The sequence below is a fragment of the Mizuhopecten yessoensis genome, unplaced genomic scaffold (assembly GCF_002113885.1).
Source record: "Mizuhopecten yessoensis strain PY_sf001 unplaced genomic scaffold, ASM211388v2 scaffold8807, whole genome shotgun sequence".
Taxonomy (NCBI): Eukaryota; Metazoa; Mollusca; class Bivalvia; order Pectinida; family Pectinidae; genus Mizuhopecten; species Mizuhopecten yessoensis.
Window position 1 is genome coordinate 601642 of NW_018407731.1, and position 26374 is coordinate 628015.

The 26374-nt window shown below is 35.0% G+C and overlaps 1 protein-coding gene across 2 annotated transcripts; it reads right to left on the reverse strand.

Moving 5' to 3' along the window:
• Nucleotides 1-7379: 7379 nt before the first annotated feature.
• LOC110456541 (microtubule-associated protein Jupiter-like) lies at nucleotides 7380-26110 on the reverse strand. 2 transcript variants are annotated; one of them, XM_021507336.1, is made up of 6 exons: nucleotides 25935-26110; nucleotides 23158-23468; nucleotides 19727-19801; nucleotides 15514-15612; nucleotides 10344-10402; nucleotides 7380-9725 (listed from the first exon to the last, which is right to left on the reverse strand). In XM_021507336.1, exons 1-6 carry the CDS (start codon nucleotides 25982-25984, stop codon nucleotides 9642-9644), a joined length of 678 nt encoding a protein of 225 aa, XP_021363011.1. In that variant the 5' UTR covers nucleotides 25985-26110; the 3' UTR covers nucleotides 7380-9641. The 2 variants fall into 2 exon arrangements, with proteins under 2 accessions (XP_021363011.1, XP_021363010.1); XM_021507335.1 differs by lacking the exon at nucleotides 19727-19801 and having other exon boundaries at nucleotides 25935-26102.
• Nucleotides 26111-26374: the final 264 nt, after the last annotated feature.

Sequence of the window (26374 nt, forward strand, 5' to 3'; positions counted from 1 at the left end):
CGAGAACACATTTAAATGATGAAACATGTCGAACATTTTTCGCTTTCAATATGTTCCAGTCGGTGTCTGTTCGGTACCGTTAAACCTCGCCCTATATTCATATGTCACACTAATTATTTTTTCGATGTTAAAAGATTAACCATCCTGCGCCTGAAAATAGCCTTGTCAAATCATCGTAAGGCCTCATCAGTCCTGCCGACCGTGTAATCAATGGAGGTAATTCTGATAGATGACAGAAGTCGATTTCACCAGCAGTCAGTTTTTGAGATGATTTCAAAGTAAGTGCAAGTGACTTAAACAAAAATCTAAAACGAATAAAGGTTATAATTATATTAAACACAAAATATTTCTCGTAAACAATATTATCTTTACAATATATCACACCAAACACTGGTGCACAAGCGTTATTTCAGAAGGATTAATCAATTAAGCTAATTCAATCATCAGTATCAAAAGATAATCGGTCTTAAATGCCGAATAGTGTAATATTTTTTGCTGAACGTTATATACAATGTTACAAGATATGATTTCCGTTTGTAAAAGTATTGGGTACCAATAAATTCTGATTGTTCCTGTTTTCATATTATGAAGTATACTTCAGCGACCTCCTTTTATACTGCCATCAATGTTTCTGTGTTGGTTTGGATGGTATAACAGGGTGAGGGAGATGCGGTGGAGGTCGAGTAGCACAATGTCAGGCTGCTAGGCTGTCTGATACAGACAGGCCTGTCAATCGGTAGCTGGTTCATGTATGTATAATCGTAACTAGAGAGAACTGGACCTACATCAGAGGGTCGGGGTGCCAACATCGGCTGTCAAACCGGACTTTTCTTTTTCGATGATGCCTTCAACCTATTTATGTCCAACGAGTAGAAATTCGAAACGGACGATTCGCCTGTGTGTCAGACTATATTTCATCAACTCAAACAATCTTCTAAAAATTGAAGGTTTAATAGCTGTAAAATGTCTAGGGGTGAGAAAAGAAGGGGAACCCTTTTGTTCATAATAGTGTAGCAAGGTATTACTTACGTGGACGGGGTATTCTAAAACATCCACCGGGTCGAGTTTGACACACTACTCGCTTCCCCAACTAATAATATATGAAAACATGTTTTGGCCATCATTATTTAAACACCCTCAGCAGAAACATGACAGTTTTTCAAAACAACCCCCCTCCAAAAAAAAAAACACCCAACAACATCAACAAAAACAAAAAACAAATCAAGCTTTAACTAGTATCTAATAACTTGGACTTAAATATGTTAAATTCAATAGACTTCCAGAACAGAAAAGATTTTCTAAGTTATTTTCTCGTGCTGCAGTTAAATTTTAAAAATACACCTTTCATGGTAAACATGTGGTATGTCGGTTTCTATTACCGTTAATATGTGCAGTACTTTCAGTTGCGAGTGGGTTAACGCCTTAACGGGCGTTTAAGGTAAACAAAATGCCCAATGTAAATCATTAGAACTATTAATATCAAGTTACTATAACATTATTCATAATACACCAATAATTATTCATGGCTATTACAATTATGCAGATCTATACTTTTATTCAAAATTTCGTGATGTTTCCCATAATGTTGAGGTGTATGTAACGGTGATTCAGCTTACTGTACATGTTAGTCATGAGATGAGTCACTAATAATGACACAGTTATCACCACCATTCTCCTCAGCAAATATGTCGGGTGTCCGATACCTGTGAAAAGTTAAAACAGCCAATCTCTCATGTTAACTTTATCAAAAAGATTGTATAATAAATTGAAAGTTTTCAGGGAACGACTTCATCGTTTCAGTGGTCAGTGACGCGATAATTATTGTAGATGAAGACTGACATTAGTCAATCGTAGGGTTGTACCTATGTTTAAAATATGTGCGACACCAACGTACATCGCTATCTTACATTGAGCGATAAGGTTAAACTAACGACATACTTTACCTTATTACTGGTGCAAGGGGAATAACTCACATTTTTGTGCCTTTCTGGTTTCTACCTACAATGTATGAGTCGTGGACAGGACATCCCAAATATTAATCATGTATTGTCAAAGCGATGATTTTAAATTATCTTAAATTCAGATTATAATAACACATGTATAATTTAAATATGTGTTTGGCTTAATTGGCCTTAAAATCAATAGCATACGATTAAGCCACACCAACTGCAGTTCAATAGTTTGCACACTAAACGGTACCATATCATTATTGTCAGTATGGTGAAATATTTTCATAAGATGCATTTTACAAAATCATAGTTGTTCGAAATATGAATGATTGAAATTTCAAGTCCAAAATAAAACACAAACTTGTCTGGTTTCGCCTTTTTTTCAAAATAATTGTTTTTCCATGCATTTAGTGACTGTCCCTTGTTACACTTTGTCAATGTGTGACGGTTCCCTTGTTATACTTTGTCATTGTGTGACTGTCCTTTTTTTGTACTTTGCCAATGTGTGACTGTCCCTTGTTACATTGTTTCAATGTGTGACTGTCCCCTTGTTACATTGTGTCAATGTGTGACTTCCCTTGTTACTCTTTGTCAGTGTGTAACTGTCCCTTGTTACACTTTGTCAATATGTGACTGTCACTTATAACCCTTTGTCAGTGTGTGACTGTCCCTTATAACACTTTGTCAATGTGTGACTGTCCCTTGTTACATTGTGTCAATGTGTGACTGTCCCCTTGTTACATTGTGTCAATGTGTGACTTCCCTTGTTACACTTTGTCAATGTGTGACTTCCCTTGTTACACTTTGTCAGTGTGTAACTGTCCCTTGTTACACTTTGTCAATATGTGACTGTCCCTTATAACACTTTGTCAGTGTGTGACTGTCCCTTATAACACTTTGTCAATGTGTGACTTCCCTTGTTACACTTTGTCAATGTGTAACTGTCCCTTATTACACTTTGTCAGTGTGTGACTGTCCCTTGTTACACTTTGTCACTATGAGACTGTCTCTTATAACACTTTGTCAGTGTGTGACCGTCCCTTGTTACACTTTGTCAATATGTGACTGTCGCTTATAACACTTTGTCAGTGTGTCACTGTCCCTTGTTACACTTTGTCAATGTGTGACTTCCCTTGTTACACTTTGTTAGTGTGTAACTGTTCCTTGTTACACTTTGTCAATATGGGACTGTCCCTTATAACACTTTGTAAATGTGTGACTGTCCCTTGTTACATTGTGTCAATGTGTGACTGTCCCCTTGCTATACATTACCAATGTGTGACTTTTCTCTTGATACACTTTGTCAACGTGTAATTGTTCCCTTGTAACACTTCGTCAATGTGTGACTGTTCCTTTTGGACACTGTGTAAAACGTGCAATTGTCCCCTCCTTGTTACACTTTGTCAAAGTGTTACTTTTCCTTTGGGACACTTTGTCAATGTTTGACACTCCCTTTGTTAAACTTTGTCAACTAGTGACAGTCCCTTTGTTATACTTTTTCAATTTGTGACAGTCCCCTTGTAATCCTTTGTCAAGGTGTGACTGTCCCTTGTTATACATTTTCAACGTGTGACTGTTCCCTTGTTACACTTTGTCAATGTGTGACTGTTCCCATGGTACACTTTGTCAACGTGTGACTTTCCCTTTGCCGTACTTTGTCAATGTGTGAGTGTCCCCTTGTTATACTTAGTCAACGTGTGACTGTCCCTTTGTTATATTTTGTCAATGTGTGACTTTCCCTTGTAACACTTTGTCAATGTGTGACTGGACCCTTGATATACTTTGTCAACGTGCAATTGTCCCCTTGTTACACTTTGTCAATGTGTGACTGTTCCCTTGGGACACTTTGTCAACGTGCAATTGTCCCCTTGTTTCACTTTGTCAATGTGTAACTTTCCCTTTGCTGTACATTGTTAATGTGTGACTGTCCCTTGTTATACATTTTCAACGTGTGACTGTTCCCTTGTTACACTTTGTCAATGTGTGAATGTCTCTTGTTACATTTTGTCAACGTGTGACTGTTCCTTGTTACTTTTTGTCATTGTGTGACTGTTCCCATGGTACACTTTGCCAATGTGTGACTGTTCCCTTGATATACTTTGTCAACGTGTGACTTTCCCTTTGCCGTACTTTGTCAATGTGTGACTGTCCCCTTGTTGTACTTAGTCAATGTGTGAATGTCCCTTGGTATACTTTGTTTATGTGTGACTGTCCCCTTGTTATACTTTTTCAACGTGTGACTGTCCCTTGTTATTCTTTTTCAACGTGTGACTGTTCCCTTGTTACACCTTGTCATTGTGTGACTGTCCCTTGTTATATTTTGTCAATGTGTGACTGTCCCTTTTTACTTTTTGTCAATGTGTGACTGTTCCCTCGGTACACTTTGTCATTATGTAACTATCCCTTGGTACACTTTGTCAACGTGTAATTGTCCCCTTGTGATTCTTTGTCAGTGTGTGACTGTTCCCTTGTTACACTTTGTCAACGTGTGACTGGGCCCTTGGTACACTTTATCAATCTGTGACTGTTCCTTTGGGACACTTTGTCAACGTGCAATTGTCCCATTGTTACACTTTGCCAATGTGTGACAGTTCCTTTGTTGTACTTTGTCAATGTGTGACTGTCCCTTGTTATATTTGTCAACGTGTAATTGTCCCTTGTTAAACTTTTTAAATGTGTGACTGTCCCTTTGTTATACTTTGTCAACGTGTAATTTTTTTCCTTGTTATACTTTGTCAATGTGTAACTGTCCTTTTGTTATACTTTGTCAATGTGTGACTGTCCCTTGTTATACTTTGTCAACGTGTGACTGTCCCTTGTTATACTTTTTCAATGTGTGACTGTCCTTTGGTACACTTTTTCAACGTGTAATTGTCCCCGTGTTATATTGTTTATTGTATGACTGTTCATTGGTACATTTTGTCAATGTGTTATTGTCCCCTTGTAACACTTTGTCATCGTGTGACTGTTCCCTTGGTAAACTTTGTCAATCTGACTGTTCCCTAGGTACACTTTGTCAACGAGCAATTGTCGCCTTGTTACACTTTGTTAATGTGTGACTGTTGCCTTGTTATACTTTGTCAATGTGTAATTGTCCTCTTGTTATACTTTGTCAATGTGTAATTTTCTCCTTAATACACTTGGTCAATGTGTGACTGTTTCCTTGTTAAACTTTGTCAATGTGTGACTGATTCTTGGTTATACTTTGTGAACGTATAACTCTCCCCTTGTTACACTTTGTCAACGTGTGACTGTTCTCTAGGTACACTTTGTCAACGTGTAATTGTCCGCTTTTTACACTTTGTCAATGTGTGACTTTCCCTTTGCTGTACTTTGTCAATGTGTGACTGTCCCCTTGTTGTACTTAGTCAATGTGTGACTGTTTCCTTGCTACTTTTTGTCAACGTGGGAGTCCCCTTGTTACACTTTGTCAACGTGTGATTGTTTCCTAGTTACACTTTGTCAGTGTGTGACTGTCCCTTTGTTATACTTTGTCAACATGTGATTGTCCCCTTGTTATACTGTCATTGTGTGACTGTTCCCTTGCTACTTTTTGAGAACGTGCGAGTCCCCTTGTTACACTTTGTCAATGTGTGAGTGTCCCTTTGTTGTACTTTGTCAATGCGTGACCGTCCCTTGTTACATTGTCATTGTGTGACTTTTCCCTCAGTACACTTTGTCATTGTGTGAGTGTTCCCTCAGTACACTTTGTCATTGTGCGACTGTCCCTTGGTACACTTTGTCAACGTGTAATTGTCCACTTTGTAATCGTGTGATTGTCCCTTTGTACACTTTGTCATCGAGTGACTGCCCCTTGCTACACTTTGTCAATGTGTGACTGCCCCTTGTTACACTTTGTCAATGAGTGACTGCCCCTTGCTACACTTTGTCAATGAGTGACTGCCCCTTGTTACACTTTGTCAATGAGTGACTGCCCCTTGCTACACTTTGTGAATGAGTGACTGCCCCTTGTTACACTTTGTCAATGTGTGACCGTTTCCTTGGTGCACTTTATTAACGTGTAATTATCCCCTTGTTACATCTTGTTCAATGTGTGACTGTCTCTTTGTTATACTTTGTGTCAATGTGTGACTGTCCCCTTGTTATATATTAATACCTTGTCAATGTGTGACTGTTCCCTTGGTACACTTTATTAACGTGTAATTGTCCCCTTCACTTGTTACATCTTGTTCAATGTGTGACTGTCTCTTTGTTATACTTTGTCAATGTGTAACTGTCCCCTTTGTTATATATTGATACTTTGTCAATGTGTGACCGTCCCCTTGTTATATATTAATACTTTGTCAATGTGTGACTGTCCCATTGTTATCTATCAATACTTTGTTAATATGTGACTGTCCCCTTGTTCTTTGGTATACTTTGTCAAAGTATGACCGATTCCTTGATAAATCTTGATGGAAGTGTGACTGACCTTTGTTATACTTGACTGTTTTCTTTGCGTGCATTGTCAGATGGTGGTAGATACCTTTTATACTTGAGGATCCCAGTCCAAATATAAGGCATGTAATTATATTTGACAGGAGCATGATTTACCAACATCTTACCTCTTGCTACAGGGTGCGGTTGAAGTCTACAGCTCACCTGGTTTGCATATAAAGGATATATTTTGTGCTGTTGATGATTTTCACTATTTGACCCATGATAGTAAAAACAGGCAGAGGTTATTTGTTAAAACAATCTTGACAGTGCTTCATCCCAGAAAACAACAGCTCAAATATCATAACTTTAAGTATGTCATTTGTCGAACACTTTGACTGGTAGCTTGCTGATAATGGCTAATCCTTCACCTCTTTTCAAAGTTAAATTGATAAAATGTGCTCAATCTTGAAAAGATTTAAGCATTATTGTGTAATTTAACGGGGGGGGGGGGGTCCCTTCCATATAAATTTTAGGTATCTGAAGAATTTTTAACTTTTAATGAATTCTGGAGTTTCATATACGGTATCTATGAAAGACACAAATAGCTGTTTTATAAAGAAAAATTGTATATCACCAAAAAAGGCATAACGCAAACCATAAATTCCATTATCATGACCACACCTATTGTCCTCTTAGTAACATTAACATACCTGAATGTGGCATCATTTCATTATCATTTGACATCATATGAGACATACAAAAAATATATGACAAGGGCGTATTGATTGAACATCACAGTAGTCATGTGATAAACATGTTGTTTAGTACCTGATCTATTCCACACAACTACTTACTGATATTTGACGTCATTAAAGTTATCTCTACAATGTTACATGTTGGCTGAAGAATCTACTACATGTATTAGCAAAGAAAGAAATTACAATCTTACTGGTAAAGAACATCAAATGTTTTTTCCGCCCCGAATACTGATGTGACTAGAGCAGTGCCGTACCACTATCAACACACAAAACAGATAAGTTAACGTAGATGAATTGTATATAGAATTTATTGAGTGCAACTTTGACAACACATTAGTACGAAAAAGACGAATTATAACTTTGTTATATCACACCTAGGCTTTCATCAATAACATCACAGTTTTAACCACCACATTTTAGACAAGATGAGCTAGATTCAAAAATACTTAAAAAATGAAAACATGCATTCTTTTGTGACATGTATGCTCATCATGAATCTTATAGCAGTACAAATTTACTGCAACTACCAGATCTATATCACCTTTCAGACAACGTACGATGGTACCCGTTTCAATGCCTGATGAAAAATTATTGATTCGGTTGCATACAAAGTACATCAATAGTGTTATAATAATAATCATTACAGCTCACCATTTAAATAACTATTTCACTCTTAAAGCCTGTTTTTATCTGAAAAGTCTTGTGATGGATAGACTCGGAAAGCCCTAGAGTGTGTATAATTTGGTTCTTACAGGGACGACACATTGTTATCACTTTGGCAAGACAATAACCTGCTTTAAAACTTCACCTCATTATGATTGGTCTGAATAACAACGAAAATTCTACAACTAACAACCAATCTCTTAAACACAATTTTCAATTAGAAGCAGGCATGTATACATCTAGTGAATTCAGAATATGACAGACAAGACAGCACTGCATATCTTCCACGAATTCTCTCTCAAATTTTGAAATGCTTTTATTGCATGTATAAAATGAGGCTTCATTTAGGGTCAAAATGTATACACAAATACATGTACATGTATAACGAAAACATCTTTAGGGTCAAAATTAAACAAAAAACACAAAAAAAATCTTGGTCTGTATTTTGTAAAAGAAATAAAATGAAATCTGAACACTTAACATTTGTCATCAAGTTTCTGACCTATGTATATATAAGTAATGCCTATTGCATAGACTTATCATGTAAAGCATAAACAAGGACAACCATTTTCATATTGAGGATTCAAAAAAACATTATCTGGTCAAAATATAGAACAGCTGCAACAATACAGAGTAAGTAGTTGTGAATGAGATACCATCTACGCTTCAAAAACAAGCAAAAATATCCAACCATGATGGGGAAAAATTGAATTCTATGTCATGTACAACACAAGAATGATTTTTTTTAACACAAAAAACAAACAAACCTCATAGTGTCCTACACTCGGATTAACTCAAACTCCTTTAATCTCATTTCACAAGACGGAAGACAGTAAAGGGTGAATTTTTTTCCTCTTTTTTTTTTGCATTTAGGAGTGACATGTGTAATGTCTAGGATAACCTTGGAATTAAATACTGTTCTTGAACCAAGATTTATCTCCCTTTGTTCATGGAAGTCGATTCTGCCACAGGTCTATTTACACATATATCATCATGGAACATTTGTCACATGTACCAGTGCTTTGTCACTGTTTATCAGATCACAAGGCCATGTCTTTATTACACAAGTCAACAGCTCTTGTGGGCAGAGAAGGGTACATAACACTTAAATACATAACAAATAACACATTAGTCGTCACAGATATATTGACCAGTATAAGGTGTAGTTAAGTTACAGGATACAGGAGGAGTAAGATGTAAAAATAAAATTATGATATGTCTAGATCTATGAAAAAGCATGCAGATTTGTTACCATTACCTAAAGGGAGACAACATTTGATATTGTCTATAAAATGTTGATCTTGCCAATGTTTGAAAAGCTGGGAAAACTAAGTGCAGCAATTATCATGGCATTTTGAGACTATTTTATAGGGAAAATATAACAGATGAGAAATGAAGCAAAACTTGGCAGTAAGAACACATGCCATACCAATGGTCAATATATATTATCATAAATGAACAAGAAAAAATAGTCAGTATCACCTTTTAAATCTTTAACAATTTGAACTCATAAATGACCAGAGTAAATTGAATAAATGCAATTTCCCCCCAAAATATAAATATCACAAAAATACAAATCAAAATAATGAATCCATGCATTAGATCTAATATTTTCCATATACATAAACATCTTGCAAAAAGCTGAACTTTCAAAATTCCAATTATTTTTGTTATATTTTCCTTTATAAAGAAATTCAAATAATTATGTACACATCAAGTTTTTTTGACATTACCTAAAGCACTTTGCATTATTACAATGCTACGAGAGAAAGTTTACATCCAGTTTTAAGGTTAGGGTATACCAGCACATCGGAGTTGGCCATCAGTGCGATCCTCTGCTGTTCCATCCCGTTGTCAAAGTAACCCTGATGTCCTGGTTGAGGCCTCAGGCCTAGAAGATTCCACTGGACTTGCCGCCTGGTGGGGCCAGCACCTTTGAGCTATTGCGGACCTTCTGAGGACCATCACCATTACTCTGTAAACAAGGTATGTTTTATGGTACATATACAAAAGTATTAACATCCAGTAATGATACTAACTTGCACACAATTTATTTTCATTTCTTTCATGCTATAGAAAGTTGAAACCTCCTAATCACCCATTCCACAAATTTTGTTAATTGAACAGGTGAGTTATCTATCATACAGCACAGTCATAATGAAGTTTCATCAGAAAATGATCAGCCCTTCTGAAGTAATGGCAAAGAACAAGCAAAGTTTTACAGTGAAATTACAATTAATGTTTTTTTACTTTGACAAATAACAATTTTTGTTATTATCACACTAAACCGACCAATAATAGAGCAGGGTTAAGCAGGAAAAAAAGCAATGAGATTTGTCAATTATGATGTTACAATAGTCCTAACACTGTCTTACAGTGACTTCATTACACAGTATTTGATTTCTACATATTTTGGTGTCGAATAACCCATGTCTTTATTTTTCTATGCTGTGCTATGCCCCTCACCTAAAATATCCAAATAATCACCCCATAGAAGTAAAAACCAATAACAACATCTTCTATACATCAGATGTAGATTACGACTGAGTAAGTCTTATTATTTATAAGCAAATGTCTTTCAATGACAACTTACAGCAGCCTCCTGCACTTGAATTTCTCTGTATTCCTCTCCAGTGATTGGATTGTAGGCACCTGTCAACAGACAAGGGTTTGAAATTTAACATGTAAAACCTTTCATACAGCACCTTGTACAAACCTCAAACTGTGTTGCCAGCTGAAACACAACAGTGATCAAGGAAACTTAACATGCAGTAATCTGTTCAGGTTCTGTCAAACACATATTACATTAAACTTTGTAGCATATGTTATATACAATGCATGCTACATATATGATCAGCAAAATGTTGGGCTAACATTTTGCTGATCATATATGTAGCATGCAATGTAGTGTTAGCCTCTTTCAAAATGACACAACCGGCAATATTGGAAGACAAATGGTTCCAATTTCTAAAATTCACCCCCCCCCCCCCCCCCCCTTCAATCTTTGTTGAATACACTTTATTTGAATTATAAATCAATGGTCATTCATCTCATTTCAAAATAATCACACCCTGATTCTATATTCTATGAAATTTAAATAAAAAATTATAATCTGATTAATAACCTCAGCAAAATAATTATTTTTTGACTTTCTATTTTTCTCAATCCATGAGAAAATTTTGCAAGAAATTTCTTACATCTTTCACAAATGTTCAGTAATTATACCTAAAATACCGAATTTTCTCAAAAAATTGAGGCCTGGTTTATATCATGATCATATGGAAAGATAAATCTTCACAAAGTTATTTACATAGCATTTTATCAGAGCATGTCTGTCAGCATTCCAACACTTCTGGTATGTAGTATGTACAATGTATTCACCATTTCCATATAAATAGAACTGTTTTCCTTGAGATCATATTAATAAATAACACAGGACAACATATCTTTTTACAAACCTACTTGTCCTGTCTCTTATAATCATTGAAAACTTACCTATTTTTACCTGAACTGGAAATACCAAAGCATCACATTTAAACATTGCTATATCTATAGTAATTTTCTTCTTGATAGATATTTGCATAATTATAAAATGTAAAATTACTTAATTAAGAGTTAGTAAACAAAACTATAAAATGTTAATCAATGATTAGACAAAATTACACAGTGACAAGATTTTCCTGAAATCAAATATTAGTATATTAAGGTATTGCCAGACTTAAGAGAATATGTTATACTGGTAATCAGGGAAACCAACAAACAAAATATACCATAGACCCCTGATCAGGCTACTTGAAAGATGCAGCAGTATGTAACACCACCTGGAAATGAACAGTTGGACTGTAAATATATAATAGTTTAAGCATTTGGAGAATAATATGTATATATATATTTTAATGTAACGCTTCATCCTTGATCAGTTCAAGTCAACAGGAAATAAAACAGCTAGACCTGTGTAAATTGTACAGAGCAGGCACCAATGGATAATACTGGCACACACATTGTGACTGGTGCATGATACTGTGGTAAGGCTGGTGGAACCTGTCTCTAACAACAAGAGGATTCATCTCCTTAAACCAGCTCCTGCCACAACAACACTTCTACCAGTGTTGAAAGCCACCATGCAAGCCAACTTAAAGTAAACACTGCTTTTAGTTCTGCATTGTTGATCAAGATAAAATTTCCATTTCTAAAAAACCCTCTCATTTTTCACAATCAGTCATCACTTTACATCATTTTACTTGGTTTTATACTCTTCTACATAACACAGTAAATTGTTGTTGACAGGTACATGAAATAAATCATTCTAGCAAATATTATCTAATATAGAGGATTCAACTTGATTGTGAAATGGTGAAAAAATATGTGATCAATACTAAATTTATGAATGCTTTCCATCTCCTATATAGTAATCTTAGACCTTCTGTAGTGAAACTTGATAAAATATATCGGCATTCTAGATGATCACTCGGGAGTTATTCTCTTCAGCAAAAGAAATGTAATGTTTGCTGGAAGAGAAACTTATCAATAACGAAGTGTGAGGAGGAATGAAGGATGGGGCTTCACTAACACTGGTAAGGGCAGCAGGTGAGGACTGGCCACGGGCAGGCAACCGACTCTGGTATCAATCGCCCACCATCACACATACTCATTGATTGGGATAACGTCATTACTGTGCGAGATATGTTTACCACAATATGAATAATATATACTAAATACTTAAGCTCACACAGGTATAAAAAAATATAAATAACTCATACTTAATACTAAAGATCAGTTACCAGGATCAATCAAGGCAATTTTTACAGCCCCCCCCCCCCCCCCCCTATTGTTTTGCAGATTCCCTACTCAAAACTTTCATAAAAATATTCAATATGTCTTGATAAAGTTTGACACAAATTTATCACTTAATAAATTTACCACGGTCAAGTGAAAGTCAGTAAAAAGTGAAAATGATAAAAGTATTTTAAAGAGTAAAAATGCTGACCAGTGATTTAACTTAATTTAAGAAGTTGCTTTAGTAGATGAAAAATATTTTTAATACTCCCTTATGTCTTGAAATATGATTTTCCTTTCAGAAAAAGGTTGGTTCCTTTAAAACTTAGATTAGTCCATAAAATGATGTATTGGCAAACTGAACAAGATCCAACATGTGTAGAATATTGTGAAAATGACTTGTCATTATGGGTAATTATAGGCGAGTCATAAGGCAGCAAGCTAAGGCTGAAATATAAACCTTATATAACAGGTAATCACGACACTGACTCATAACTTCAACAACACAATGCTGACCTATCATTAGGCTCCGTAACAAACATACTTGTGTGATCATATGGAGCAAGGCAATATAGTAATAATACCCCCTCAAGGTACCCAAAAACTACAGGGGACATTGTATAGCACTCCAACCCCATATATCACCCTGATCAGCATTATGTAACTACAACACAATGACTTGTTAAATAGATTTAGTCAAGTTCTCGATCAGATTATGAAACAGTAGCAATACTGTGAGGCTAGTCTACTGGTGATTATATGTGTACATTGGGTATACAGAATATATTGGTTGAGTTATAATCAGCAGAAAGATGTGCGGCTAGCTGAGAATTCATGCTTGTATGCAAGTTACACATTAGCAGCCTGTTTATGTCAATGGCATGCTCACAGCCTACGCATCACCGTAATACATCACTGCGGCATACACATGTTGGTCTCAGTTTCACTATCAATGACTAATGAAGTCAGACTCCAGCTGAACCAATCAGCAGATATATTCTGTAGTAATTCTTCATATACAACCTTATATTTTCCTCAGATCACTCAACAAAACCTTGTCTTGGACACTTTAACATCAAGCAGAATCAGAGCTCACCTGAAAATGACCTGCCCATCATAAATGGGAACAGGATTGGAAGAAGAAAGTATTTTCCTGGCCTCGACATCTGTCACCAATATCATACATGTTGAACACAAGAAAAATGTCAACCCATTTCATTTTAACAAGGGATTATACAGTATACTAATTATACGAGGACATGGAATGCCAATATTAACATGGGCATACTGTAAATCTCACAGGATAACTCTCAAATAGATTTATTTCATGTTGACAAATACGAAAGAAAACTAAGTTTACAAAAAGAGCCAAAAATGTAAGCACAGTTAGCCTGATTTTATGTAATTGTTATGACAAGTTTTTGGAACATGCCAAATTGTTCAATCTGAAAGTTTGAATGGTTGAGATTGGCTAAAAGGTAAAAGAGTACTCATAAATGACTGCAAAAATATCCTTCATTTATCCCTATCAATAATTCAAGCGTGATTGGGTCCCTAATATATACACTTATAACATTGGGTCAAGCCACAGGGGCACGAAATTAAAACTACTATTAATATTGATCCTGTTAGAATTTCAGTCGCTAGGTACTTTATATCCCATATTGTTATAACGTACCCAGCGACTGAAAGTCTGACAAGATCAATATTAATAGTAGTTGTGTTACCCTGTGGTCAAGCCGTGATTTTTACCCATAACTAGGGTAGCAGTAACTACCACCGATACACTAGACAAGCTGCTGCTGGGATGCTGTTTACTGTATAGACATGACTGTAACATGACATGTATATTGATGTAGTTGTTACCACCACAGCCCCTAATCCTAGACTATAACTACACAGAGGCCTGTCTGGAGTAGCACAGCAGTGAAACTCTTATCTTTGGTTCAAGAAAACATCTACATGAATACTCACTAAAATCTTCATAAAAATCTATACAGGGTTAAGTGAAGTAGTAATTCTCTGATGAAAGCTCAACAAATCTTCAATTAATCCTTTGAAAGATCCATCATTGTGCCTTATCTTCATGAAGTATTTCTGACTGTTCTTATCAATAACCTAGCCAAACATTCTAATATTGAGCTTCTAAGGAGGTATATATCTCTGCTGCTGTAGGGAGATTGCAAACTTCTGGGCCATATCATCAAGACAGTCTTTGATACTAATTTTGCTTAGATGCTGTGACAATTGGCACCAGTATTAATGGTACAAACACACACACACACACACAAACACAGTGAAACAGGGTATATTTTGCAGATCACATGAAATATTCATCACAACATTGACCTCTGGATCCACCACTGCAGTAGATATCTGCATGGAAACCCAGGAATAGAAACATACACTTGTTACGTCTGCTATGGCCACTGCTCATGGCCAAATGACCTGGATTTTTTTTTTTTAATCAGGTTTGTTGAGTTTGCATTTGTTAGGTTGAGGCATTGCCCATGTTGTGTCCACCACAGAAAGCTATTTTTCAATCTAACAAACAGATTCCCTTATAGTGGAGATAGAGAGTGTCAAATCATAGAAACGAAGGTCTAGCAAGACAAACTACAACAGCAGCGTACAGTGTGTTGGAGAGTTTTCCTGTATATGTTTGCACTTACACATTTCCCCAATTTGAATGACTACAACTTCTGTTTTGAAGCACAAGAAGTATGAAGTAGTTTGGTAATAAAAACAAGTCTGTATAGTGTATTTCCACTCTGATGGACAAAATGTTTTCAAACATTATTTATAGATTTTCAGAAAAACAAAGCTAACACTGTACGGTGCTGATCAATCTATTACTGTTGGTGAAATGAAAAGCCACAACATTAAACTCACAAAGAAAAACTAAATGAATTAAAACAGCAAAGAAAGCAGTCAACAGACACTAAAGTTAAAAGTTGTCTCTGTTTGCTGAGACAGCTAGACAATACCTAGGTTTTGTCCTCCTTTCCTTTTACCGTGGGCAGGCTGTTCGTCTACTTCTTCCGAACCAGTATATGTCTCCCCCGTGATGGGGTTATAGGAGGAGGCTGAATTTATAGTGAAAATCCATACAATGGTCTGTCTTTAGGGACAAACAAAAATTAGGGGAGAAACCAGGTCAGTTCTCTAAAACTAACACAGCATGCATGAAAAATATATCTTATTTGATCAGTCTCGTCCCATGCAACATTTCAAATATGCAACAGTCTTAGAATGACAGATTTCCTGTGTTCTGAAAAATTATGTTAATCTGCACAAGCTAAAATAAGCTAAAATGCTTATAAAAGTTCATTAAAAAGAACAGCAAAAATGCTAATTGCAACCTAAGAAGTTTTCTTTTTGTTTTAATATGGGATCAATATATACTACTGCAGTTTTAAATCTGAACAGGAAATTACATTATAATTACACTGATTTAGTGAAACAAATTACATACATCAATCTGAATTCCCAAGTGCAGTTTCAATCAATTCTGACTCATGGAATTCTTACATCATTTGCATGAGGTATGGTTAGGAAAATTTAGAACAAAAGTATTATGTACAGTTCTATAATGGTCATTTTATGTGATAGGGTTGTGGGAAAGTGTCATTCTGGCATGATGTAAACAAAAAATTATTATTTGTGATAATCATTGTTTGTGTTTGTGAACAGACATATTAACAGTCAAGTATCCGGTTGTTGAGCAATTCATCACAGTAAATGCATGGGGAGCCTGATTTTCCAAGGCATGTGTTGGAAAATTTACTGAGGGGAGACAGCAAGTGTTTGGTGCTCTACCTTCTTCACAACCTTCCAAATCTGTTTTATTGTAATAATTAAACAATTGTAATCACCAAGTTTAATAACAAGAATACCTATTGTTTTGAGCAAATATAAATAGCTGTAATATTCTAGAAATTCAGTTTACGAAACAATATATGAAGACATATTTTTGAAAGGTGCGAGAGGACAGAAATGAATGATTTAAAGATAGTCGTTTGTTCATGATTGAGAATGTGAAAATATAAATTTCCCAAGTGTCGATTTCAACATAATTTTGCATGAGATTTTATTCAAGTCTTAAGAGAACAAATTTTTATCACATACCTGTTGAATCTTGTTATAGTAATACAAGCAATTTTCAGACCATGAAATACAACGTTCTGTGCAATACGGAATGTTGTATTTACCTACTAGCCGGAGCTACTTTTTATGGGAATCCCCTTGTCATGGCAAACTGAAATGTTCCAGGTATTTGCAAAAAATATCAAAGTTTATAAAATCTTTGTATCAATCGCTACCAAAAACGTAAGGTATGTGATAAAAGCAAGACCACACACTTGTGTTTTTCTAACGAATCAGAAAGCACTCATTTATTGCGCGGACATATATATTCGTCCGCGCTTTCTGATTCGTTAGAAAAACAAGTGTGCGGTCTTGCATATTTATTAGTACATTGTAATACCAGAATACAAGGAAATATTTATCTTCTCATGAACAAATAAAGAAAACTCTGCTCCTGAAATTACATGTACTGTATTTATAAAATATAAGTAATCTCCAATACCAAAATCTCATTGGTGCAAAATTATCGTTAAAGAAGGCAGACTTAGACCTTTTCGTATTAGTTAGAACTGAATAGTGCTGTGACCCCCACCAAGGTTACATTGTGTTAGACATGATAAATCTGACTGAAGAGCTGACACTAAACTAAGTCTCAATTTTTCTGGTGTAAACTTTGACCTAAGTATTAAAAGCAATCACAAGGTGGAAGCTATTTGAGTTGGTGATAATGGATGACTCTTTAAATTCTATTTGCAGTAACAACTAACATGATAAAATGATATCATGCAACAACTATGGTGATGATTGGCGCATTGGTTGTAGCAGCACAATGTTCCGAGACATGCAACAATTAAAATACCACAATCACGCTAATTATTTTCTGTTTACTCGTGTTTATATTCATGAGATAATCCTGCCAGCTTTGTCCTTAGTGTTTGTGTCCTGGGTCACGGCTGGGTAGTGTTTTATAATCTTGTCTGTAGACCAGTGTCGGCATGAAGGGATTGTCTAATGACATGAATTGTTTAGCATTAGCGTTTCGAGGCCTAACCTAATTTTGAACAAGTTTGCTTTTCTTTACCATGACATAGTTGTTTTGTGTCCGAACATGTTGGTCACGGTCCAGTGTGGTGTGTAAGGGTACTGTCAAACATTGTGTAAAACAGCGCAATAGAATGTTACAAATCCTGACCCCAGGTACTTTTATTACAAAATCTATCCGATACAATGTTATTGAAATGAATGTCTAGCATGTATACACTGTATTACTTAAGCTAGTGTCATTTCATTTAAACCTTACCCTGGACCCTTGAAAAACATTCCTGACTAACCCAGAAAATTTACAAATTTATCACTTTTTTTAAAACTACATATTTACTGTACGACTCACTTAATTTAAATATATTTTTACTTTATTGTAATAAATCATGTACCTTTATTTTCTATGTGGCTTATCTATAAAACAATTTCATACCTAACACCTATGTAGCTAGCTACCATTAATATCTAACCATAGCATTTGTATTTACCTCTTTTGAATAATATTTCCATCAAATGTGTAACCTCTTGTTCTGTTTGACACAGCAAGGAGATCCTTACATATATATAGATTTTACTAAGTAATCACATTGGCATGTGTCATATTTTTGTTTTATTCTGTTAAGATTCTAATTCAGGTCCCTACATGTGTTTCCTAGCTAGGCTGTTTACATATACCTGATAAAAATACACTGTGTTTCCATGCTTGATTATTAGTATCAGTGTTATACTCATCGACTTTTTGAGGAATTTATACCTTGATTCTATTTTTTATTTTTTTTCATTATATTACTAATATTTAATTGTGCAGTGAACAGTAAAACCTATCGGTAATCATTTTCCAAGCGATATGAAGTAAAAAAATGTCCAAATTCTATGGAACATTTGCTACCTTATCGATAGCTAGTCACAATGTATATGTTCATTATTAAATAGAATATTTAAAGGCTAATTGAATGCTTTGAGGCCTAATGCTGTTGTGTGTGTATCGTATAACAGTGACAGATGGAATGTAGATTAAATGCTGTCCAGATGTCAGACTGCTGGTCCTACAGGCTCAAAACACATACCAAATGTTCTCATCCAGATGTCTCATTAATTACTACTATAACAAATAACTAGAGAATTCTTACAGCACCCGGTTACAGCTCTAGGCTATGCTTTCTTTGATAACATGACTGACAGGTTTACAACCAGATATCATGTCCCACCCCCAATCCTCATGTTTTCTGTACTTTCTAGGAGTTTTATTATCTAATAATTTTAGCTTTTTCTGTTCTCAATTAGCATGGATCATTGTTATTTATCATCAATTTCTACACATCTACATAAGAGTACATACATGTGTACTCCTGAGCTACAATGATAGATGACAAGTTGCTGCCATTGATATGATCACAGTAGTTTTTCCGACAGCTAGCTCATGATCGATTGTAAAGCGTGGGTAGGGAAGGCCAATATCATTGTCTGTCTTTCAGGAGTTTTGTTCTACAGAATATGCCAGGCTACATGTTGCAAGAGAACAGATCTCAGCTTCTCCATCTGAAGGGTCCATCCATCAAGATACATACCCAATTTAACAGATTATAATAATTACGTCTTGTTAAGAGTCTTCTAACTCTTGATCTAGATTATTGGTTCCATATGTGATATTGATGGTGCTTAAAGTCCTGATGGATCATATATAAGTGTTTCCTCTCACTGTTATATTTATAGGTAATTTATCAAGTGGTAAAAACAAATTCATAATACCTAGGTTTTTTTTACAAAACAATGGCATTTCCATGTCATATATAGGTTCTAACAAGAGCAAACACATTCGTTCATTTCCAATTTATTTGTTTACAAACTAATACGAGTACTTGTTCCAGTAGATTATGAAAATCCATGTTTAAGCGATAGAATTTGTGGGGGAACTCAAAAGTGTATATGAATGTTTTAACAGCTGGACGTGATATGTGTATAAATTTGTTTGTAATGAATATTTAAAACCAGTGACTCTCAGGTACGATGTAATAAACAGGATATATAAGGGCCTCCCTAACAGGTGTCACAAGTTTGGTGGTCCACATGTACCTCTTTGAGCGTTGGTTTTCTGGTGAAACATCTGAGCTGCATATACAGAGCGGTCATAGACTGGAAACTCTTCACCTAGTTACAGTTACAAATGTTATGTTAAACAGCTGATAAAAAATGAACCAGGGTTCCATGCATGCATTATATAGAGAATGTCTGACCAGAAAATCTTTAGCTGGTTTCCCCCTAATTTTCCATCATACAAATGTAGTTTCATAAACTTAAGTGGTACACAAATTCAAATGAACAAATTATAATTTTAGATCAGAATTTAGACTTCTACATGTGGAAGTAATATTTTTTAAGCACAATTTGAATTTACACTGTCATTTCAGCAGAACATGACATAATCGTAATATTTGTTAATGATTTTTCTTAATCTGTTTGGTCTTTTTGATGAAACAATGGTTGAGATTTATTGGTCATACTAAGAGCTCTTGGTGAAAGTCAGGCAAGTGTAGAAAGCACATAATACAAGCAAGCAAACAACACCCAACATACCAAGATGCAACAGAACCTATGAGCTAAAATGATGGCAAGCTTTTCCTCCTTACAGGATGTAGTTAGGATAGTGGCTGGGTTAATGACAACTGTGACTGTATCAACATGGTGCAGTTGGATGAGCCCAGTGAAATTGAGACTTCAGTAAGGACTATAAAGGTTTACAACTCTCAGCTATTTCTGATATTAAACGTTCAGACACATTGGTGTGAAACACAACACCATTACAAGATCTTCATGAATAAGTCGAAGTGAATAATCGATAAAGAATAATTTGAATAATGAATATTTTTTATTGACCAACGAAAAAATCACAGATTCAATCTTCAATTAAAATTCAAGGAAAAGTATACTCAAGATAACAGGAAAAAAAATTGAAAACCCTTTATAGATCATTGAAATCAACTCCTATGAAGAAATTTCAGAAACAGAAATGTTGTTTTTTTTTTTTATTAAGACTTGACTCTGATCTTGCAAATGTGAAATGGTCCCTCCCATCTGACTGAGACCTCTGTCAATGAAGTACAGTATTTTTAGCATTGATTCAATTGATTTGAGGGGAAAATTCATTTGCCAAATATTATAGAAAAACTGTCTTACTCTTGAATACAGTGCATGTTCAGGAAAGAAAGAGAAAACAATGATGCTATAACTATGGTAAGAATTCCCAAGCTGTGTAAAAATATTGGATCAATCATCAGGGATATTATAAATTTGGACGGGGTCTGATATAAATGACAACATTTGATATTTCCATTGAGGATTGAACAACATTTTGGTTGGTCCAAGCACCATGGGAAAATATTTCAGACAATAGCTAAAATATTTTCACAAATTTGATGCATGAGCACGAGGGAAATATCTAAACAGAAAATCTGCCATTTTGAATGAAGCGAATAAAGAGGACTGTTCTGATTGGTAAAAAACTAAAGTGGGATTTTCACACTGTAACAAATATCACTTTTGATAAATATATCTGTTATGTTGAGATATCACCTTTATCAAGTTGATAAGAATTTGGTATCTAACAGGCAAAAAAGTAATCGACAATTTTTTTCATTGCTTTAACTGAATGAACAAAAAACAATTAAGATGTTTTTGTTTGGTTTTATGTAAAGACCCTGGATCATAGTGGATACCAGTATGCGAAATAAACCGGTGGTTGTATCAGCATAAAAATTGACAATTTTGATTTCCTAATCGCGGTAATGTGTTGCGTACTAAGGCGAGCAAGTCTAACAGTAAAATTCTTGCTTTTACTGCTAGATGTCGCACTTCTTCCGCTTTCGGTTTCTAAGTGTCAGGAGAGCATGGTGAGCTTCCCCTTGGATATCAGGAGGGTGCACAACCTGGCGAGAAACCCAAATCGGAGACTCCCTTGAATGAAATCAACCTGTGGAAGGTTTATGTAGCCAAGAGGGCAAGATAATTTCAAACAACATGGAAAACGAATCGGCCATGGATAAAAAATGATGACAGTAAAGAGATCATGTTTTGCAAATGCTGCCGGGAGCAAGAGGACATCAGTTCATTTTCTGTCGGAGCCGGTAATTTTCAGATTGACGTTAAAAAACAGCTGTCTTTGAACCAGGTGGAGGCGTTCATGTCGTCATTTTGCAGGAACTGACATCATGATAAAAACCCTATTTAATTAAACATATTTACAAACCATTCAAGTTGTTTTATTATTTTTGTTTTCTTTCGTTATTTTGTACATGTATTTGGGCCAGTGAAAATTAGTTGGGGCCAAAGTATTCTGAATCCTTTCAGGCTCAAAGGGCCTGTGGCTTCAAAAGTTTTTCGTGCAGACTGGGATACCAGGAAAAAATATATGTTCGTTAGGTTTTTCATATAAAATGTTCCTTTGAAGTTTCTGACTTTTAAAGCTAAATAATTTAAACAAATTGAAAAGAGAAATCAATCAACCCTTCACAAAGTAACTTTTTTAATTTGGAAATGTGAAGAGATTCATAAGCAATTAATTAACAATTCTTAAATTGGATCAATCGACAAGTGCACACAAGTAATCTCAGAGTATTCCAACCTATCAGATATTCCATTGCAATACACTTGTGACAAAAGAATAAATGTGGATGATAAAACAACACAAACTATAAACATATATATATATATGTTTAAATTACTGGTATGTTGATAGCTACATTGTATAGTGCAGGTTTCTAAATATCAATACTGGTGATGTACTACCTGATTGTTCAGATTGAATGTTAGATAGAGAAGACAGTGACATTTATGTTGATGAGATGAATATTTTACAATAGATTTTGATTACAATTTCTAACAGCAGAGCATGGACTTGGAAAATGATGACTAGAGTCCTGTAAAGCAAGTAATGTTTGATGATGCAAAAGCATTTTTGTATGCAATTATGGCGTAATTAAGACTCCATAACCTTTGTTTATACAGTACATCATCATAGTAGTTAGTACACATTGTACATATCATCCAACTGCAAATAAACATGTTTTTTCCTGCAAACGGAAGTCCTGTGAGTAGAGTTGATTTATCAGTATTTTAGGAATCTTAAATATAATATGGTCTTAATATAGTCAGTTGGTCTAAGATCAAAACTAGGAACCAAGTTATCATAATTCCTTAATGATATTTTGAACAAGTTATCTCAGTAATACTTTCATGAGTTGTACAAATTGTACAATACAGCTTGCAAACAACATTTGTAAAACCAAAAATGATTTCAACAGGGAAATAAATTCAAATTTTCAAAATTAGCTTTTGCATATAATGCAAAATCAGTTTTTTTAAAAACAGGCTAATTTTCAGAAATTCATTGGTAGTTAGAAGACTAAAAACCTTATGCAAGTAAAAATACATCATACTGTATGTACAACATATTAGGATATCAAACATACAATAAGACGCGGAAACAAAAACTTTAAACAATATATTACCTTGTCCTTTTCCAGTACGGCGTGACTGATTTGAATGATCACCGAACAACTTGGACTGGGTATCTTCTTGTGGTTTCTCGGCTTTAACATATGCTGGGGTTTCAAATTGTCCTAGGTCTTGTTTCTTTTGTTCATGTTCTGTTGCTGCTTTTACGTCACTCCTTCTCACATCACGAACAGGATCATAGGGGTCACCAAATATGTTGGAAGATGTTTGTTTGGACTTTGACTGGTTTGCAGACTCTGCAGCAGTTTGTGATGACCCCGTTCCGAAAAGATCACTTGATCCACCACCAGGGGGTTTCAATACCCTGAAATATGATACAGTATCGAGATGTAAGCATTTAACTAGATCACTAACAGACTTATGTCATCCTGAGCCCTACTACCTGCCTGAGTCAGACTGTAATTATTTTAATTATAAAAGTGGAAGAATTTCATGTTCAATTTCTAACAGTGGCCACTCGAGACCCATAACAGAAATAACGCTAGAGTTTGCAGAGCCATAATACACCTACATAACAAAATGGGCAACACTGCACAATATTTGAAATTTCACAAATCGTATGGCTCAATTCAATTTGGTTTCCATGGCTACATTCTTAAAAACATGGTTGTAAGGGGTTTAATGTCTTCTGATATGCTAAGATCATTTTGAGATGGGTGTCCAGGGATAAACTACCTAAAATAACAAAACACTCAGATAAAGATTTGATAAAGGCACAATTTAGCGAGGTATGTTTTTTTATATATATTCTAGTCAAAAAATCTTTTATGAAAATATAGTTAGCTACTCCTTATGAACAATTCATGTTGAAAAACTGACAACAGTCCATGTTTTCCTGGCATTCTCAATCAATATTATACATTTATAATGGAGATTTAAATCCTTGATGATATTGGCTATCCATTTTTGCGGTGCAGTTATTGGTGCACTTCTAACTTAACTGAGCATGCATAAATATATTTTTTATTGTTGTAATAAAAAATGTCTTCCAAGCAAAGACGAGAATGGAAATTCACATTTTTCAGGGTTAGACACTGACTTGTTTTGCTTGGTAGTCCACAGGACTAGTTGAATAGATTATTTACTAGTCCTTCGTCAATGTAAGATTTCCTGATAAGGAAACATTGTGATCTACAGCATGAAACATCAAAAGTAATCGACTGTAGGGGACTTAAAAATATTACTGCCATCAAAATATGGTCAAGTTTTAAGAAAAGTTTGACAATTATCATGCAATATATCTTATATTAAACTTTTTTCGAAATTCTGAAAAGAAATATTCATATTTTATAATCATATTTTTCACAAGTCCAAAGGACCAGTTAGGTTTAGGTGATTCACTAGTCCTTGCTGAAATCTACTAGTCCATGACAAGCAGACTAGTGTTAGTGTCAACCCTTGTTTTGTAATACAAATATTGTGCTTTTTCAAATTCTCCCTACAGTATCATCTTGTGTGCATACTCAAATTAATTGAAATTTAGAAAACCAATCGGCAACTTGACTGGCCAATCAGTATTACGGTCACAAAAGTGAGAGAAAATGGCTGGCTTCATTAAGATTTCCTTACGTTAGATTGGCCAGCTTGACAACTAATATAACGGTATGAACTATCATAAAAGTCGGTTTGTTTCCTATCATTGAAGCAATGTACTGACACTGATTGGAATACATGCTGTGTGTTTGGTGCAACCCAATAGGGATTTAGCGTGTCATCCTGAGGACAGCACACTGTTTGACAATCCATTGGTATTTGACTGTTTTTCGATGATTCAACAAGTCTTCCGAAAATTATACAGCATGTAGAAAATCATACATCAAATTGAAAATAAATAAATCTGTCAATTTAGTTTTTGGCTTCTTTGGCGACCATCTTGTTATCCAATCAGTCTCAAAATGCAAAAGCACAACTATATTAACCAAGGGGAACGTTCTTATGAAGTTTGAGAAATATCTGTAACATGGTTCTTGAGAAATTGCAAAATAAATTATTAATAATGTAAATAGTTTTATCTTTAAATCTAAATTTTTAAAAAAGATCTAAACTTTTTCATCTTTTCATCTACCACCTTTCAAGTTCAGAACTTACACAGCAACAAATGCACTCAATCTTTTGAGTTCTGTTGCTCATAAAGGAAGAAGGATTTTTAATGTCAGAATGAATAAAATGATGGTTTTGGGATACATTTTTGGTACTGTCACCATAACTGTCAAAACATTTATTTAAGTGCTCACCAAACCCAGTGAGCAAATATTTCAAAGAGACCCTATTGAAATTGGTTGAGAACGATTTGACTACCCTATCATTACGTAGTATCAAAATTAACTTAAATGGAGATTTTTGATTAATTTTCATGCAAATATTAAAAGCATAATAAACAAATCCAATGTAAAATTATCTAATTTACTCAGATATTCTAGTCATTTCACCTGAAAGGACTGAAAGCTGCCAAGGGGACCTAACTCCAACCATTTCTACCTAAAATGCATACACATCGGCGAGACGGTAGCAATTTTCGAAGTCTAACAGAGCACAGCATATTTCCCACTTGTTTACTAGAACTTGTGCCAAAGTAATATATCAGGTTAACAAATTTTATCCAATAAAGTTTGTGAAGACTTAGAAAAACGGACAAAATACTCGGTGCACCGACAACACCGACTAATCATAATCTGGGTCGTGCTGGTACATGCTATCGGAACACCCCGATAAAATAGATACTGTTTCTATATAAATACTGAAAAAATCATCCCAAAAAGCCTGAACAAACCTGGAAGAATTCCTTTCATTATCGCGACCTTGGAATGTATTTGTTGACATGTTTTTGAGTGAGTAACTTCTGTACCGGTAGTTGATTTTCTTCAAAGTGGCAATGGTCCTGCGCCTTTCGAATTTCACGCACACGATGATGTCATCACGAGATATCACCGTAGGAATGACCCGAGGTCACCAGACATGTTTATCGATTTTTCATCCCGTCTATGGTTTCAAAAGAAAAGAAACCAATAATATCGATAATTTTAAATAAATACATTTGTTCATCATAATTTTATTCTAAAAATAACAAGGAATTTTGATAATTTATTTACGGAAAATAACCAACCAATCGGGGTTCACGTAAGAAAAACATTAACCCTTGACCTCTAACGACAGGTTGTCGAGTCTTTTCTACTTTATGAACAACTTTTAAGGCAGAAAGTCATATACATG

Coding starts and splice junctions, on each gene's coding strand:
- LOC110456541 (XM_021507336.1), bottom strand. CDS start 25,984: ATGTCAACAAATACATTCCAAGGTCGCGATAATGAAAGGAATTCTTCC. Junction 15,613..19,726: donor GAAAACCAACGCTCAAAGAG/GTACATGTGGAC, acceptor CTATAAATTCAG/CCTCCTCCTATAACCCCATC. Junction 10,403..15,513: donor GAAAGGAGGACAAAACCTAG/GTATTGTCTAGC, acceptor GTCTGTTGACAG/GTGCCTACAATCCAATCACT.